This window comes from Centruroides vittatus, unplaced genomic scaffold (assembly GCF_030686945.1).
Source record: "Centruroides vittatus isolate TY-2023 unplaced genomic scaffold, ASM3068694v2 contig_808, whole genome shotgun sequence".
Classification (NCBI taxonomy): domain Eukaryota; kingdom Metazoa; phylum Arthropoda; class Arachnida; order Scorpiones; family Buthidae; genus Centruroides; species Centruroides vittatus.
The window spans coordinates 472,635-490,813 of NW_027122526.1; the positions used below are offsets into that span (position 1 = coordinate 472,635).

Sequence of the window (18,179 nt, forward strand, 5' to 3'; positions counted from 1 at the left end):
ATTAAATGAACTAATGATTTGTCTTGGTGGTGGTTGATATGATGCTTCTTTTGTCATCTTCCTGTGATGTTTGGGCAGAAAGATTCCAAGGTATGATAAAGGAATAGTGATGTAAATCTTTGCTTAATGCATGCTGCTTATATTTGTAAAAAACTTTGCTTATTTCTACATTTTGAGCATTCTTCCTGGCATTGTATTGTTTCGTTTCTGTAAATATTAACTTTGTTTGACAGTTCTCATCTTCGTAGACTTTCGACATTGGATAGCACTTGGGTGGTGACCAATAGTAACGGTCTGAATGCTCACAATCATCCGGCCTGGCTGCAACTGTATCTCTCCACCTGCAAATTACTGGATATGGCAGTGGCTCTTCCTTCGGATATGCTCCCTCAGTTTCAAATGTGAGTGATCGTAGACTGGTTAATGTGTAAAACAGTGTGGAGAAAATTAATCAAAGTCTCTTTAGGTATCGGTGGGCTTTTGTCGGCGACAGTCCGTCCTCGTCATTCGAACGGCCTACAGAAAAGCCGTCGTCGTCGAGCGCCCCTTCCGACTTCACGCCACACATCGTGAGAATAGCGGCACGCTTAAACAAAAAGGTGCGTACAGGCAATTCTTTTTATTTTTTTTATACGGTTTTAAATTATGCTTAAATATATTTTATAGTTTCCTAGCCAGGACAAACTTCATTTCTCTCCGGGAAAGCCTTTATTAGATATAACAAATATCAAATCGCTGCAAGAGTTACAGCCATTTTTTAACACAATGGCAGATATCACAACTAGTCAGCACTTTGTGGAAAATACAAATCACGTAGAATGCGTAAGATTGGGAAAGACCACGTCGGAAACGAGCAGCTATCTCGCTCCGACTGCGATAGACAACAAGACGGCAAAGACCACGCTGCAGTCCATCGAGCAGATTCTCGAGCGCGACTTCCTGGAAATCCGACCGGGCTGAGCGTCGGACCGGCTCACGATAATTACGTACAAATGCCAACCGTTTATAATCTTAACTTCATCTCTATGTATATAAGAATTTTTCTAATTTTAACAATCCAAATATCTGTTGTAGGAGAGGAGGATCGTATATAAAAGGAAATGTAGATAATGTTAAAGAATGTATCATAAATTAAAAGATTATTTTGTAATTTCAATGGGACAATGTCTGCTTCTGTTATTCTAAATGGAAATATTTTATGCAGTAAAGTCTTGTTTCAAAAATGTTTAAATTGATTTTTTTGGTCTATTTATTCTAATCAGACTGACAACTTAACTTAAGCAGTGGCATAATTTATAAAAACTTAGCAATTAAGTCTTATAATTTGGAATTAGATTCAAATTGAATGATAAAAGCATTGCTTCTCAATATAATTTTTTTTTTCCTGCACATGGACTACTTGTACGGGATCACATTGGAAAATTAATTAGGGTATTATTCAATATACTTATAGTTATTAGTGGAGCTTATTTTCACAATTTGTAAATGTGAACTTACCCTATTCCCATTCAAATATATATATATATATATACATATATAGAAAAAATTCATGCCAAAAATCTACTCCATGGTAAATATTTACTGTTAGCTCAATGTCACTGAAGTTTTATAGGTTCCAAATAGTAAGGATGAGCATATGGCAATCACAAGCTTGAACCAAAATGTATCCATTTTAGTACAACAGTTTTTAATATCAATAAATAAACCATTAAATTAATCACACATTAGTTACATGACATTCCCACAGAATTAATTTGTCATGACTCGTGATCATTATTTTGCTGATATCATCAAGTCTTGCTGCAAATGTTTTTTCATGTTTCTGGTTGAGGCTGACTCAGTGACTCATACTGCTTACATCAGTACCTGTTGGCTATTTGGCTCGTATGGACAAGTTCAAGCATGTCGCTGAATGACTGCTTATGATATCAGATGCATAGACTATATAATCCAGAAATGGTTCAAACAAATCACATAATACATTTTTGTTCATTTTGGCAAAGTTATTAAATAATAAATATGGCGGTGGCAGCAACTAGATATAAAACCGATGTGTACCTCCTTGGTTCAACAGGAACTGAATTAACCAGCAACAAGTTGCCATCCTTATGTCAGGCTCTTGGTTTGTATTTACATCACAATCTTCAACTGAAACAAACTTCAGACAGTTGTCAGCTGTTAGTCAAAAAGCTGGCAATATTTTACGAAATGGCAAGAATCCCAATGATGGGTCCAATAAACATTTGAAGAATGGTGTTTGTTGACCTTTATTTTTTGTCAGCAATCTGTAACACAACAAACGAGGCTGAATTTTTTGACATTTCTCATCTTGGAGCACGTCAAAAATTCCAGAGGATCACAAGTTCTTGTTAGCTCAGCATGAGAAAGGATTTAAACGGTCAATGGAAAGTGGGGATGCAAAATTAACTGCTATGGAGAAATGATCAGCACAAAGATAGGAACAGATGTTTAACAGAAAACATAGAATGGAGGACTTGAAGAGAAGTGGTGAAGAAATAGCAGAACTAATATCCTCAAGCAGCAGCACAGTGATACTAAAGAAGAAGATGCAAGCTGTAAAGGAAACAGAGTACTAGTGAGGGAGCAATTAGAGGTAACTTATCTCAGACATCAAGTAAGAGAAAGAGAGGCAGAACAAGTATTATCACACCAGAGCTAGCAGCTGTCTTGAATAGGATGAAGTTATCTGATCGTAAAGCAATCTTTGTTATTGCAGAAACTGCGAAAAGCCTAAGTTACGGAATTGACAATATTGCCCTCAATCGTGATACAATTTGCAGAAGAAGAATCGGACACAGCAAGCAACAGCTTTACAAGACAAGTTTTGAACTGCATGTAATGTACCATTTGTAGTCCATTGGAATGGTAAAATCATTGCTGATCTTACAAGTAAAGAACAAGTTGATAGACTTCCAATAATTGTTTCTGGCAATGGAGTTTACAGCCTTCTTACTGTGACAAAGCTAGTAAGTGGAACAGATGACAATCAAGCTGAAGCTCTCTACATGGCCCTAGAGGAATGAGGCATTGCTGACGGAGCTTGTTGTATCAAAAGACACTAACACTGGCTGAATTGCTGGTGCTTGCATCCTCAAACAGAAGGTAGGTAAGGAGCTGCTATCACTGGCATGTAGACATGTAATGGAACTGATCATTGATTAGGTGTTAGAAGTCTGTCTGGGATTCACCTCATCACTGGAAGTTCCACTCTTTAAGCATTTTCAACGTCATTGGCAGTTAATTGATCAACAGAAATATGAAACAGGATTTACAAACAACACAGTATCAAGATCACTGTTGGCTGACTGTTTTCCAGATGATGATGTTGAGTTTGCCAAGAGATGACTACAGAGAATTCACTGAACTGGTTATCATCTTTCTTGGTTTGATCCCACAGAGAGGGGTCCAATTTATGGCACCTGGAGCCTTGCATCATGCATGCTGGCTCTTAAAGATAATTTACAGTTTGAAGGAGTGGATGTTCAGGGGCCAGTTCCACTTAACAAAAAAAGAAGAGAAGAGACTACAGGCTGCGTGTGTATTTGAAAGCCTGAATTTCAGCTCCATTGGCAGCTAGTGCTCCTAACAATGACCTTCATCTTCTGATATTATTTTCGTCTACTAGTACATATTTTCTATTATCAGAACTTATTAGACTAATAAAATAATGTAAAGGATAAAAATTATTTCAAAACAACTCTTATCTTAAAACCGATGGAGTCAGATAAAATCATTCTTTTTCTTATTTGTACTATATATGAATGACTGCTTATGAACACGGAAAATTAATCTCGACTCTTTTCTGACGTACGGAGGCTAGAAATTCTACAGTACTCTAATCTGTTTACTTAAAAACAAATCCGAATAAAATTAAAAATTGTAAGGCAAACAGGTAAATCTTGAGAGAGAAAAAATTTTTTTATTCATATTGTATTACCCCAAATGCATTTTGCCGTAAACGGCCTCAGTAGAGCTTTTTTCAAAGAAACTTTGATGCAAGTCATCCAACAGCAACAGAAACATCCTCCACACAGTGACTACTTCACATACAATCTTTATGTCCGATTAAGCTATCCCAACATTCCGCAGCAATCTCACCATTATTCAAATTCATTGTGCTGGTTTGCATAATGATTGTGTAATGTTCTTTAAATTTTCGCTTAACATCATTGATTGTTCACATTCACTTAAACTTCGCCCCAATCCTTCCTTTTATACGTCTCCGTCAATGATTCCTCTCCACGATTGATGTCTCTCTCTTCCGGTATTGTTATTTAATCTATCCGTTTGTTTAATTATATTGATGTGTTCGTATAATTGTCTTTTATAATTATTTTTCCTCTTTTTTCCTTATTTTCATGGTATTCCAGTCAATTTTGTAACCTTCTGAATTAGTGTTCAGCCACTGCTGAATTTGCATATTTTCCCCTAATTGCTCTAATATGTTCACTTGTTTCACCAATAATGTTTTTTTCGGGTTACAACTACAATTAAATGAATACACCACACCTTTTCTTCTGTTACGTCGTATTTTTCTTCGTTTCTATAACAGGTATTTTTTAGTTGAATTTATTTTTTCTGGTATTAAATTAATTCTACTTCTTACTACTTTTTAAATTCTTTCAAATAACTTTGGAACATACCTTAATTTAACAATTTTTTTTTCTCTTTATCCATTAATTTTAATTGTTTATCATTTTCTAATTTTCCTGTCCATTTATTCAGTAAGTATTTTGGATGATCATTTAAAATAAACATTTTAATTATTTCTTCCTGTTTTTGTGTTTCAGTCTTGCTTGTTCTTTGTCTTATTTAAAATGTATATGAAAATAAAATATGTTATATTTCATATTAACCAGAATGACTGGTTTGTAATTAATTATTTTGGGAATTTGTATAGGTTTAACATATTTTTTATAAATTAGTCTATTGTCTTTTCTTTCAATTGTTATATCTAGATAGTTTATGCTACTCTGTTTTTCTTTTTCTAGTTCAAATTTAATATTTTCTTTTATCTTATTAGCTTTTTTTTATTGTTATGTTTTCATTGGTTTTTCTTTTATCAAAAATTATTATACAGTCATCAACGTACCTGTTGTAAAATTCAATGCCCTCTATATTTCTAATCTGTTCATCAATTTGTTTCATTGATATTTCAGCCAGTTTTGGACCTATGCATGTTCCCATAGGTTTTCCTTCTGTTTGGGTGTAGAATTTTTTATTGAACTGAAAATATTTGTTTTTAATTATAATTAAACATAATTTAATTATCCAATTTGGCACTTTCATTCTTATTAAAGAAGTTTCTATATCTTCTATTGTAATGCTAGGGTACATATTTACAATGTCTAGTGATATTAAATTCATATTTTCGTTAATTGTAATATTTTGTAATCTTTTTAGTAATTCATCTACATTCTCTATGCTATATTTAGATACTTTTAATGAGTTTAATTTGTCTTTTAAATATTTTTCTAAATTGTAATATATATAATTTCTAACATCTATTAGAGGTCTATACTTAACAGGAATTTTGTGTGTTTTTACCCTTATACACTGAAATTTAGTATAAGGGTAATGTGAACAATCAATGATGTAAGTTTTGCTGTTTTAAACCAAAAACTTTATTTAATTATTTGTTTTTAAAAAAACAGGAATACATATGGAATTATTTGATTAATATTGATTTTGAATGTGTTTAAAACTCAGAATTTGTAAGAATTTTATTGTTGCGGAATTTTAATGTTTATTTATGATTGTAACAAAATTTATTTTAATTGTAGAAAATGTCTTTTAAATGCCTGCTGATGAGAGACAAACAGGTCCGAAACACAATGTTAAAGTGTATGTGTTAATAATGTTTATTTAAATCACCTGATTTCTGATCTGTAAGACCTAATTGCTGCATCCATAAATCCAATATAATAAGTTAATTTAAACTTATCTCGTCTACTAGTACTTTATCAATTAAGTTAAGGACACAAAGGCATATTAATTGAATATACTGCATTTTCGCAGAATGACTGGCATGCTGGTCTATCTGGGGAGACCATGAAATCAGATGTTTCTGTATGGTTTAAGTGAGGTTATACATCCATCTCTAAAGGGTGCATTAAAAAAACCAAATGAGTTTTTATTCTGAATTGTGAAACTGTCAGCATTACATTAAAAGCTACAATTATATGTTTAATTTCTTCATTTTCTCTTCTTTCTAATGACACAAAATACTCGTGAAATTCCAAAAGTGCTTTTTTGTGTGTATTTTATTATTATTTGATTCAAAAATGCAAAAATAAACATATTAAATTTAAGAAACTTCCAGTAAATTATTTCATCTTACACCTATTTACATGGGCTGTGTGTGAAATTTGAGAGGAAGGTGTTATTTTAAAGCTCCTGTAAATGGTCAGTGTAGCCCACACTGACTAACTTCTACTACTAATGTTAATAAGTCATTAATTGTTTTGTCTTCTTGTAAAGGAAACTCTATAATTTGACCAATTTAAAATCTAAAGAATATTTTCTAAGTACAATAAAATAATGTTTAATTAACAACTAGTTTTGTTGGATCTGATTAATTTTATATATTAGTTACAGTTTAACTGCCAGTAACTCCGTGAAAATATGATAAATCAGCTTATGTCAATCCAATTATCATATATAATCTTTTCTCTAATAATAACATGTTTAATTTAAAATTACTCCAGGAGAAATTTTGGAATTATTTACTTTTTAATATCTTAAAGACAAACTAGAAAGTAACATTTGATGATTTTAACTTTTTCATAATTATTTAAAAATTAAGATGAAAATCACTAGAAAATATAGGATGTAAATAATAATCATTAATATGTTAAGTTTAGGGAATCTATGATTAAGAAATTTTAAATATCTAAAGTACTGTACAGTACATACAAAACTTAAACAGATCATTCTTGAATTTTATTTTTTATAATAATGCAATAAAATTTGAAAGCTTTGTTTTTTGCATTTGGTTTTAAATTTTTTGTTAGCGATTTAAAATTAAACTTATGAACATTTATTATTAGTGGAAAATTCTTGAAATGTAATCAAAATAGAATACTTAAAATCTCATTCAAAACAAAATTTTAATGTCAACTAACAAAATTATCTACTGCACTGAAGTACTGGTAACAATAAACAATGAACAAATATGTTGTTACAGACTAGTTTTAATGAAAATTATGATGTACAATGGAATCTTGCTTAATTAACGAGCATAAAAAATTTGCCTCGCATAACGAGTGACAAGGAGAAGGGGAAGTCCCAGATTTTGTGCATTCTCCATCAGTGTGTGTTTAGCACTTGTTCCGCTAGCATATTAGTGTCGCTTGTAATCGCATATTTTTCCAAACTTTATGTTCACACATACTACTTATAAACATCAACAACCATAGCTTGTTATATAATAAACATGCCAAACAATATGCCAAATTCTTGGGTTATGTAAAGGCTACAATTAAATATTAGAAATTAATTAATTTGACTAGAGGTAAGCAGTTATGCTGTCATCTCATATTAAATTTAATGACGAGTTCCAAATTTTACTTTAGAAATGTCTGAATTAAAAATTAACTATTTATAATTATTAAATTTAATACAAGATGGAAACATAACTGCTTACCTCTAGTCAAATTAATTAATTTCTAATATTTAATTGTAGCTTTTACATAACCCAAAAATTTGGCATATTGTTTGGAGTGTTTATCAAACATATTAGCTGTGTTTTTTTTTTGTTTCTGCAAATCGAATTCTCATTCCAGGATGGTTCATTCTGTGCTAGAAGAAAAGATGATGATTCACACTCCTTAACAATTTTTGAATAAATGTTATACATAAAACATTTGAGCATTTTTTCGGCATGGAACACATTATTGTATTTTACATTAATTTCTATGGGAAAAATTGTTTTGCTTAATGAGTGTTTCGTATTATGAGTAAGACTCTGGAACAAATTATGCTCGTTAAGCAAGGTTCCACTGTATAAGGAAAATACATTCTTTAAGTATATAATTTTTCATTGAGCTTGAATTTTCTATTTGCAACAATTTCATTATAAAATCTTACTGATTATTATTTTTAATAAATCAAATGCCAATGTGCAATTTTAATGAATGGGGAATTATTAGTTAATATAGTAAATATTTTGTATATATTACATTCTGTATATATTAATAAATAAAGTATGGAAAACTCTGTTATCACAGAAAGATATACAATAATCTATAACTGAAGACAATGCTGTCTTTGTGCAAACGGGTGCAATAATTTGTGCTTTTTATTGTTCATATAATCGATCATCCCTCATGAAACGTCTCCATCCTGATATTCCTCCTAAAGTAGATAATTTTCAAGTATTTTTATTTATTCTTTAATTTCTATTATAAAATAAATTACTTACCAGCAGAACGCAAATTATTTAATGATGCAAGCATTCTAATCATAAATGAAGCAGGAACTGTGATTGTGTCTTTTGTTTCTTCTAACATTATTTCATTTCTTCCTATAATCTGGAATTGATAAAATAAAAATAAACATACGAAGAAATTATGTTCTTTCCTCATTAATTATAAGGTTCAGCGTACTTCTTTTGCTTTTTTCTCATCAAAAATAGGTTCTTGTTGTGAAGGAGCCCAAATTTTTATATCATGATCTATGCCACTTGATGCTAATACTGTTTAAAATAAGACATGTTTAAGTAATTTATGTAATATTTAAAAATATATTTTTAATTTTATTTTATTTACTTGGATCAAATGGATGTGGCTGTAAGCAATTCACTACATGATTGTCAGCTTCTAGAACCATTACCAACTGTGATGTGTACCGATCCCAAATGAATATGTGTCCACAATCAGACCCACTCATAACAAAATTTTCACCCCAAAATGTGGCTTCTTTGATCTAGATATTAAAATATTGTATACTTAGAGAGACTATATACATTTTAATAACAAAATTCATTCAAAACAATTCTTACCATTGTCCTGGAATTTCTATGACCTGAAAATTTTCTTTTAATTCTTGGTTCTGGTACTGTCATCATTGATGTATCATCCTTGTCTGATGACTGATGGCATTTTACTTTATCATTAAATAGTGGAGTGTGTCTAGAACTTTTTCTAACATAGTGAAGAAATGTACTCCATCAATGAATACTTATGTAATAAGTAGAAGACATAGTTAAGCATATTTTATTTTTAAACTAAATGTAATAAAAAAACATTTAACTAAAATATAATTTAGCTATATTTAGTTATATAGCTAAAATATATTTTAAAAATGATTTATAATAATAAAAGTTGACAATAAATTAATTTTAAATTCTGTTGAAATAATATACAGGTACTCCTCACTTTACGACCTATCTGCTTAATGACCACTCACACTTACGACCAATCAAGTTTTGACCTGCAATTCGGGGAATCCCCTTTCTCAGCTTGAGTGTCGGTCAGTGGCAAATGGTGATATGCGCACTAAGAGTACTATAATAGTCTTTTTATGAATAAATTTGAAGTTTGTTGCATAATTTTTATAATTTTACAATGATCCTATATTCCCGGTGCAAGCTCCTTGCTTATTGGCCAATTTGCTTAACGACATAGTCGTCAGAACCAGTGGCATAGCTACATATTCAGCGCCCTGGAGCAAGTAGAATCGGTGTGCCCCTTGTTCCTCAGAACAGGTCTTGCAAAATTTGTTTTGAACATTTAATTTAAAAACATATATCTAATTATTTAATTTATTTGAGATTCGAGGCATTTCAACAATAAGATATTCAATTTAATAAATATATGTGTAATAATACTATAATATTATATAATAATAAAACAAAATAATTCATTAAGTTCGGAGTACCTAATAATATCTACTACACAGTATATAAACTGTATTGACAAAATGTATGCAAGTTTAGTTTCATAACAAATACATAAAAACTTCAAAATTGTTGTTTTCTCACTTTTTCGTTTGCAAATCGGTCAATCACTTTCTCTAGATCAAGTTGACAAGCTATTGTTTTTTTCAATTGATATAGCCAAAGAACTAAGACAATGTTGTGACATGCTGCTTCTTAAATAAGTTTTGACTAATTATTAAATGTAAAAACATTTGTAAAAAAATGTTTGCAAGTTTTTATTTCACCCCTTCTAACTTGGCTCCCTCGTGATTCATGCGCCTGGAGCAATTTGCTCCAGGTAGCTACGCCTCTGGTCAGAATGGAACTTGGTCGTAAAGTGAGAAGTACCTGTAGTTAATTTTTGTTCTGTTAAAATGGTTAATATTAGTTTCTTGTAGCTTTATGTACTTGCAGATTAAGAATATTTTACATAAATATCTATATTATTTGATTAATTTTTTATACAGAGCATAAAGACATTTTAGTTAATAAAAGCAAAATTAAATTGATTCATAAATATCATATTCTATATTTAAATATTTCATTTGAAATCATTGTTTTTAATTACATTTTTACATTTAATTAAAATTTAATTGTAAATTATATATACAGGTATCCCTCATATAACATGGCATGGCACAGCATTTTTTCAGAACATAACTACCATGTTATGTGAATTTGTGCTATATGAAACAAAGAACTAATAGAAAACATGGGATTAGGTCCCAAAAGTTAACAAAAGTATACTATTCTTCTTTGTTACTACAAGAAATAATTATTGATTACTTTAATAAATGTAACTAACAATCACAATTAAAAATACTGTATTATGCATTAATATTTGTTTAACTAAAATTAAGGCATTTCTTTTTATAAAGTATTGTCGTCATCTGAAGTTTTTTGTTGATCTTGATCATAAATGTCTTCATTTTTTTTTTTAACTTTTACCATAAAAATTAATCAAAAATTTGTTCTAGCGGGTTAAATTGGTCAATTGAGGACTAAGCAATTTTTTTTCCAGAATTTGCATTCAAATATTGAACAGTTTGAGTACTGAGATACCACTGTATTTTGTTTGTCATTTTTACAAATGATTACTTACCTATGGTAATAACATTATATGGTTAAAAAGGTTAACAACACTTACCTAAATATGAAGTTTGTCACTGTGTTTTGTTTTTATAGATTAGTCTTAAAGGCTAAAATCTGAAAGCAATGACAATGACACCTAGTTGATAGGAAAGCTAGGACAAGGAAGGAAAATAATTCCACTAACAGTTTTCATTAAACCTGATGAAAAAACAAAACAAATTGAAAATTTCAATATACTAAAATCCATGGGAAAATTTGAGACAACATGTATGATTACTTGAATAAAAGTTATCGAATAAAGGAGTTTGCACTTACAAGTTGTGAAATTTTGTACATAAGATTTCCCAAATTCTCAAACTGTGTTAGAGTGAAACTGTGTTGTAGAAGTGCTGTGTTATATAAGGGATACCTGTATATTATTATAAAGCAGGACTTAAAGCAGTCATGGCAATAAAAAAAAGTGAGAAAAGAGAGTTCACCCTGAAAAAAAGCTAAAAAAGCTAATAGTGTTAAAATGAACAAAAACAGGCGTTATTAAAAAAAACACAAACGAACACACATTTTGTATCAATAACATTGCATATGATATTAGACTGATTATTAAGTGGACTGATAAGATTAAATATGAAAATAGTTAGGCTGAGTTTATACTCCAGAAAAGTGACCAGTAAGACTGAATTAAGCTAGAATAGGCCCGCATAAGTTTTCATGTGCCCTGTACAGAATTCCCACCGTTACACAGCAAAGCAAATGGAATAATAACATAACTACCAGAATGTGTTTCCATATAACATGTCAAATTTCAAATACCATTTATTTCAAGGTACATTTTTTGATTTCTTCATAAAAAAAAAATGTAATTAAAGAAGAAAAAAAAACAACTTCTGGCAGAATCAGTGGGTTGCATGTTCATTATATAGCAGGGGTGGGCAAGCAAAAGTTGGGAGCCGAAATGTAGGTTTTGCAAAATGCATGGGAGCCGCAGTTCTGTACTTTTTTTATTCTGTACTGCAGTTCTGTACCTGGATTTTATTATATAATATAGAACAAGTATTGAATTTTTTTAATAAACATATTTTCACAAAATTGTGGAAATAAAACTGTAAAAATAATAACAAAAAGCAGAAATTAACACTTTCAGCAAGAGCCACATAAAATTCAAAAAGAGCCGCATGCGGCTCTCGGAGTCTCATTTGCCTATGTCTGTTATATAGCAATACCACTAGTAATTGTGACTCAATCATTTATTTAATAATTTTATCAATATTTTTTAAATGATTAAAAATAAAATTACAGCATTCATTACTGGTAATACTAGTCTCCAAATCTATTCCCCTGAATACAATAAAACAATTTGTTAGTCATTCGACCCACAACTGACAGAGAAGAGAGTTTATGAAAACAATGTAATTAAACATTTAGCAGTTTGTTGTCCTTCACAGTGGGGAACCGGCAGAGTCTATTATACAAAGCTTTCTACTACCCTCAAGTTGAAAAATAATACAATCCCATGAAATTTAACAAATCTGACATTAATAAGTAAATGATGAAATTATTTACAGAGAGTTGATATTTGATAAGTTTAGTTTTTTGCTCTTATAGATCAAATTACAGAAATTATAAATAAAAATCTAATTTTTTAAAAATTAAAATAATAAAATTTCGCTTACAAAAGATTGAGATGGAACGCACGCTTTTTATTTTTATAAATCGCTTTGTTTTATTAGACACAGATATTATTCCTATATAGATTTATTAATTATAATAAACATATATTATGTATAAAATTACATTAAAATAACACTGTAATTAACGTCTGAAATGAAAAAGTAATTGAATCGAGTCTCGCCTCCATATTAATTAACGCGCATTGGTGTAGCCAGAGTTTGTTATGGGGCCTAGTAGAGGCTGTAATTTTCTGGAGAGGGGCACCAAGTTAACTGCGGGGAGGCCGGCTGTAATTTTCTGGGAGAGGCACCAGGTTAACTGGGGAGGGCGTGCCCACCCATGCCCCTTCCTGGCTACACCCATGTTAACGCACCACAGTAATTAATTGATCACGTTGCATCAAATTAAATAATTTATAAAAATTGAAATAATAAATATGTTTATAAAATAATTGGCTGTATCTGTTCGCAATGATAATGTAAAACACACTGTACTTATAGTTTAGCATTTCCGATATTTAATTTATTTTTGAATTTTAAAATATAAGAAAAACAATTTTTTAAATAAAGTTTTACGCATTTATATCTACAACTTTAGATAATACAAAGATATAAGAATCCATCAAAAAAGTTAATTAATAATAATTAAAATCAAGAAAAAATATGTTTTTTTCGAGGTAAGGAAACTTGTAAAAAGTCAGGTATGCGATCACACGATGTCCGTCTTCCCACTTTGCGTAACCAAATGGTCGAGGTTGAAATAAAACCCCAGCAGAAGTAAAAAACAAACATTGGCGCGTGTATAGGACAATAAACTTGAATGGGAGCGAAGATGAGACATGACACCATGTAATTTATGCTAATTACTTTCTAATATTAAAATATTAAAATCTTCAATAAATTATAATTAAATTAATTTTTTGACTGAGTTCGACTAGAAGCATATCGAAAAGCTAGATTAAAGTGAAAATAGCGGTTTTTCGACGCTAAATATTTACAAATTAATTTTTTAATTTGGTGCCGGATTGACCGCAGCTGTTCGAATGCGCACATGCATGAAGAGTTTTATAGTTTGTTGAAATGGAAAATGAAGGACACCGTTAGAATGCAGAAAGCCATGGTGCATGCCAAATATATAAGCACCCACTTAAAACCAAACTTTTGTCTTTGTCTAAAGATTGTCTCTACAGAAGTTATTAATATTTACGATATTAATTTAAAATCTTGTATTTCCTGGCACGAGATTCGCTCGATCTTTAATTTTACAGAGTGCTAGAAAGATACAAGCTTTGAAACGAGTGTCCTACAATGTTTTATTTAATAATAACAGTAGAAATCAAATTTATCATCACTCAACAATTATTTTTTCGGTTTTTCTACAGTAGTCAAAAACAAGTAAATGTCATCGTTTAAGCTAAAGAATAGCAGGCGGTTGGGAAGAAGTTTGCTTAGCAACTTACTTCAGAAAGTATTGGGTTCTATACGATTTTCTGTTGCTAAAACATGAGTTTCTACTGTTAGTATTAAATAAAATCTATTTCTTTCTTTTGTCCACTGCGCTTAAATAAATACAAATGCTAAAAATAATGCTGTATAAAAATCACTCTTAACGCCGAACTAGAAGTGTACTTGACTTAATGCAGCGTGATTATATCGAAGCGCTGCGGAGATCGGTATTTCACAAGGATACAAGCAAAGAGAACCCACGTGCAAATTCCTACAGCATGTGCAGAATATCAAGCTTTGGGAAGCTCCTCGTTTTGTTAGTCTATATAAATGTAGTACACTACATGTGTATACGACAGTGCCTTAACATGTCGCGCACGGTCCATAAGGCATACGGGGAAGTGCTGGTTGCTATTTCGCTCCTGAGCGCATTTACGAAAAAAAAATTTTACATGGGAAGTGAAAAAAGCTAAAAAAGTGTGTTTTTCTCAGAAAAAGCTAAAAAAGAGAGGAGCTATGAAAAAAAGCTAAAAAAGAGAGTCACTTTAAGCCCTGTAAGGAACTGTGACATGCACATACATGTAATTTTATTGATATGATATTTTATATAATTATAATATTTCTATTAAATTTTGTAATGACAGCTGTATAATATGATGAACTGACAAAAGTCTCTTTAATCTGAAAAATTGTTTTAAACAGTAGACTATCCTACAGCTTATACAGGTTATAAACTCTTTTATTGTTTCACTACAAGTTATGTCGTTCTCGATTATATGTCGTTTGTCAAAAAAGTATATGAAAAAATAAAAATCAAGTTTAAGTCATTTTATTTGACTTTACATCTGTCCACCACAAATATTGAAGTCGTAATATCACTAGAAAAGCATAAAAGCACAAAATCATATTAAAATATGTACATTTACAGTAAATGTTAATATAATCATCATAAATCCTAGAGAATGAAACATGAAAACACCTGTGTTTCTGTGTTGTCATCTTATTTAGCGGTCTTTAAGTGTTCATTATTGGCATTTCCATGGTAGTTCAAATATCTACCATTTGGCATTGTTGTCAGTGCCACTCGATATTGGTAAATTTAACATAAATTAGTTTATTTTCTACTATCACAAAATAATTTTAATAACTGTATTTGTTATTTAACCTTAAAAAATAATCTTATTTTATAATGTCTTACAGAAACCACATTCACAAATAAAGAGTCTGCGATGTACTGTAAACATCACCAAACTGTAAACATGTATATGTATTCGTAAATTTAGATTACTTTTTCCTGTACTATATTAAAAACTAAAATTTATTTGTTTGTAAGCTTATATGGTTAATAAGAATCTATTTTATTATTAAAAATTCATTTATAAGTAAAATACAGAACTGGGAATGGTAATTTGTGGTTTAGCTTAGTGACAAGTAAATTTGACTTACGTCGCCTCTTCTGGAACCAATTACCAATGTAAGGTGAGGTATACCTGTATTTTGTTTGATTTATTTTTGTGTTTAATTTCTTGTTTACATTATGTTTTCTCTATTTCATCTTTTGGAATATCAAATTAAAGTTTGTTCTTGGCAAGATCATTTATTGCATAATTCTCACTATTTTGCATATAAAATGTGTGTTTTTGACATATTAGTAAATTACAGTTTATGCTTGTATTTTGAGTATTGCCATCCTTATTTCCAGATCATTTTACAGACCTACTTCAGGCCTGTAAATTGGCCAAGAATGTGCAACAAATAAAGCAACAATTTCAAAAAATCTTGAAATTCCACAAGATATTTCAATAAAATCCAAATTTATTGCTTTATTCAGAAATTCATAAAATTATTTACAAATATATTTGCAAATGAATATTATATTCATTAAATGAACTAAATTTCTAATTTATCTGTTATCTGGATCTGATAACAATATACATAGCAATATTAACCCTTTTGAGTACCTCAAATGCTTTACCTTTCATAATTTTCAACCGTCATTTCATCACTACTGTCATCAGAAAAAAGATCTTCATTCTGTGAATATCTACTTCTTTCTTGATTACAATGAGATGCCAGTTCACTGTGAACTGATATTTGATTGACACAAGCTGTTGACTATTAAGAAGAAAATATAAGATACAGTTTAATAAAAACCTGCTAGAATTATGGAAATTCTTACCGAAGAAGAACCTTCATTTGGTTGGCTGTCATCCTGTGCTTGATTTTCTTGCAAATTAAGCTGTTGTCTCTCTCTATCTTCTGAGAGTCCCATAGTAATTAGCCCACTTGTTACACCCTGCCCATTGTAATGAAGATTAATTACTGGTTCTAAGTCGTGTCTGGAAAGCATTCAATTATAAAATGAAAGATTTTTAAATAAAGATTAAAATTAAATATTATTTTTGAATACAAAATTTAAGTCTCTAAGAACCTAAAAAATGTAAATTTTATAATTCTACAATTTTATTTTATTTTCTCATACCAAATTTAAAATTAATTCTGTTTTTGGATTTTTTGAGCAAAGAAATCATTTCTTTTAGATAAAAATTCCTATATTAATTCTGTATTAATGTCTTTTCCTCAAATTTCATTATTTGCTAGCCATTATAATTCTATTATTTATTTTTACTCTTCTCATATTTTAAATTGATATTTCTTAATAAATTTTTTGTTTAAATTAATAAAGGAATGTTGATAATGTTAATGAGGGAAGTAGCAATATTTATTTCTTTTTTGTTTAACTTCTTAACTTTCTTGTTTAACTTAATAATAATAATAAATGGATGTCTTTATTATTTGTGTGTGATTACATTTTTAATGAATAAATTTTTTAATAAAGATATATTAAAAAATAAAATAAAATGACAACATTTGGTAATTTTTAAAACAAAAATTCTTGAACTTTAACTTAAAGTTGAAAAAACTTATTTAAAAACTTGTCCTGATTGCTAAAAACTAATTGGTAATGGGGACTTTTCTAATGATTACTTCATATTAACTTTTACATTAAAAAATTTTACACAAACCAAGTTAAAATATCACAAAGCTGGATTTGTATAAATTATATATACCTTGTAAATAATATTCTGTATATACAAGTTGTTTCTGTTAAGGATTGTAAAGCTCGAGCCACCAGAGGGCGCATGAGCTCTATATAAAAACAATAGAAAGAGAGCTTCGGAGAGCCCACCATTCTTCTCCATTCTTTACTCTCTATGTGTGTCATGAATAAAATAATTGTTAGTGTTACTAATCAGTCGTCTCCTTATTTGGATTACAACAGGTTATGGGCCCAGAAGAACACCAAAGTATTCGACAAATACGTTGGAAGAAAGTATTTATAAAAAACTTTTTTTTGAATCAGTCTAAATGTCAAGACAATGGAAAGCAATATGGCAACCACCTTACCACAATTACGGGATGGAAACTTTTCTAACTGGAGATTTCGAGTAGAAACTCCGACTTGGAAGAAAAAGGAAGAAAAAGGAGTAAAAGACCTTGTTGGTGAACAAATAATAATCTTATATCCTGGTCATCCAAAAAACAACAGTCTGTTGCACTATCTACAGCAGAGTCATAATATTTAGCATCTGCAGCAACTGCCGCTGAACTTATCAACCTTCATGGGATACTATCAGAATTAAACTCTGGAAGAAAAATTGTAACAGTCATGAACATGGATAATCAAAGTGTCATCAGCATGATTGAAAGCTGTGAAAATAGCAAAAGGTCAAAACATATTGATATAAGGGCACACTTCATTAAAGACCTAGTAGCCAAAAATCTTTTAAGTTTAGGCTATGTTCCTTTGAGTGATAACATAGCAGATACTTTTACTAAACCATTGTGTTCAAAGAGATTCATTTGTCTTAGAAAACATCTGGGTATATTCAAGACATCAGATTGTGTAATGCATAACTAACGCAATTTCATAATGTAAACCTTTTGAAATTGAGGGGTGGTGTTAAGGATTGTAAAGCTTGAGCCACCAGAGAGTGCACGAGCTCTATATAAAAACAACTGGCGGGCTGTCT

The 18,179-nt window shown here is 30.2% G+C and overlaps 2 protein-coding genes across 2 annotated transcripts in view; one reads left to right on the forward strand and one right to left on the reverse strand.

Annotated features, from left to right (window-relative positions):
- LOC136982128 (protein dopey-1) overlaps positions 1-1,231 on the forward strand; it is a 56,766-nt gene extending 55,535 nt beyond the window's left edge. The window contains 4 exon segments of the mRNA XM_067278553.1: positions 79-90; positions 234-401; positions 467-599; positions 667-1,231. Coding sequence (XP_067134654.1) covers positions 79-90; positions 234-401; positions 467-599; positions 667-960 — 607 coding nt within the window. The 3' untranslated portion in view covers positions 961-1,231.
- Positions 1,232-8,030: 6,799 nt separating this feature from the next.
- The window catches only part of LOC136982130 (DDB1- and CUL4-associated factor 6-like), a 62,142-nt gene continuing 51,993 nt past the window's right edge, over positions 8,031-18,179 (reverse strand). The window contains exons 13-19 of the mRNA XM_067278555.1: positions 16,325-16,484; positions 16,121-16,260; positions 9,023-9,164; positions 8,790-8,946; positions 8,628-8,716; positions 8,444-8,552; positions 8,031-8,376 (exon numbers count right to left, since the gene is read on the reverse strand). Of these exons, the coding sequence (XP_067134656.1) occupies positions 8,321-8,376; positions 8,444-8,552; positions 8,628-8,716; positions 8,790-8,946; positions 9,023-9,164; positions 16,121-16,260; positions 16,325-16,484 (853 nt within the window). The 3' untranslated portion in view covers positions 8,031-8,320. The remainder of the gene's footprint in view (positions 8,377-8,443; positions 8,553-8,627; positions 8,717-8,789; positions 8,947-9,022; positions 9,165-16,120; positions 16,261-16,324; positions 16,485-18,179) is intronic.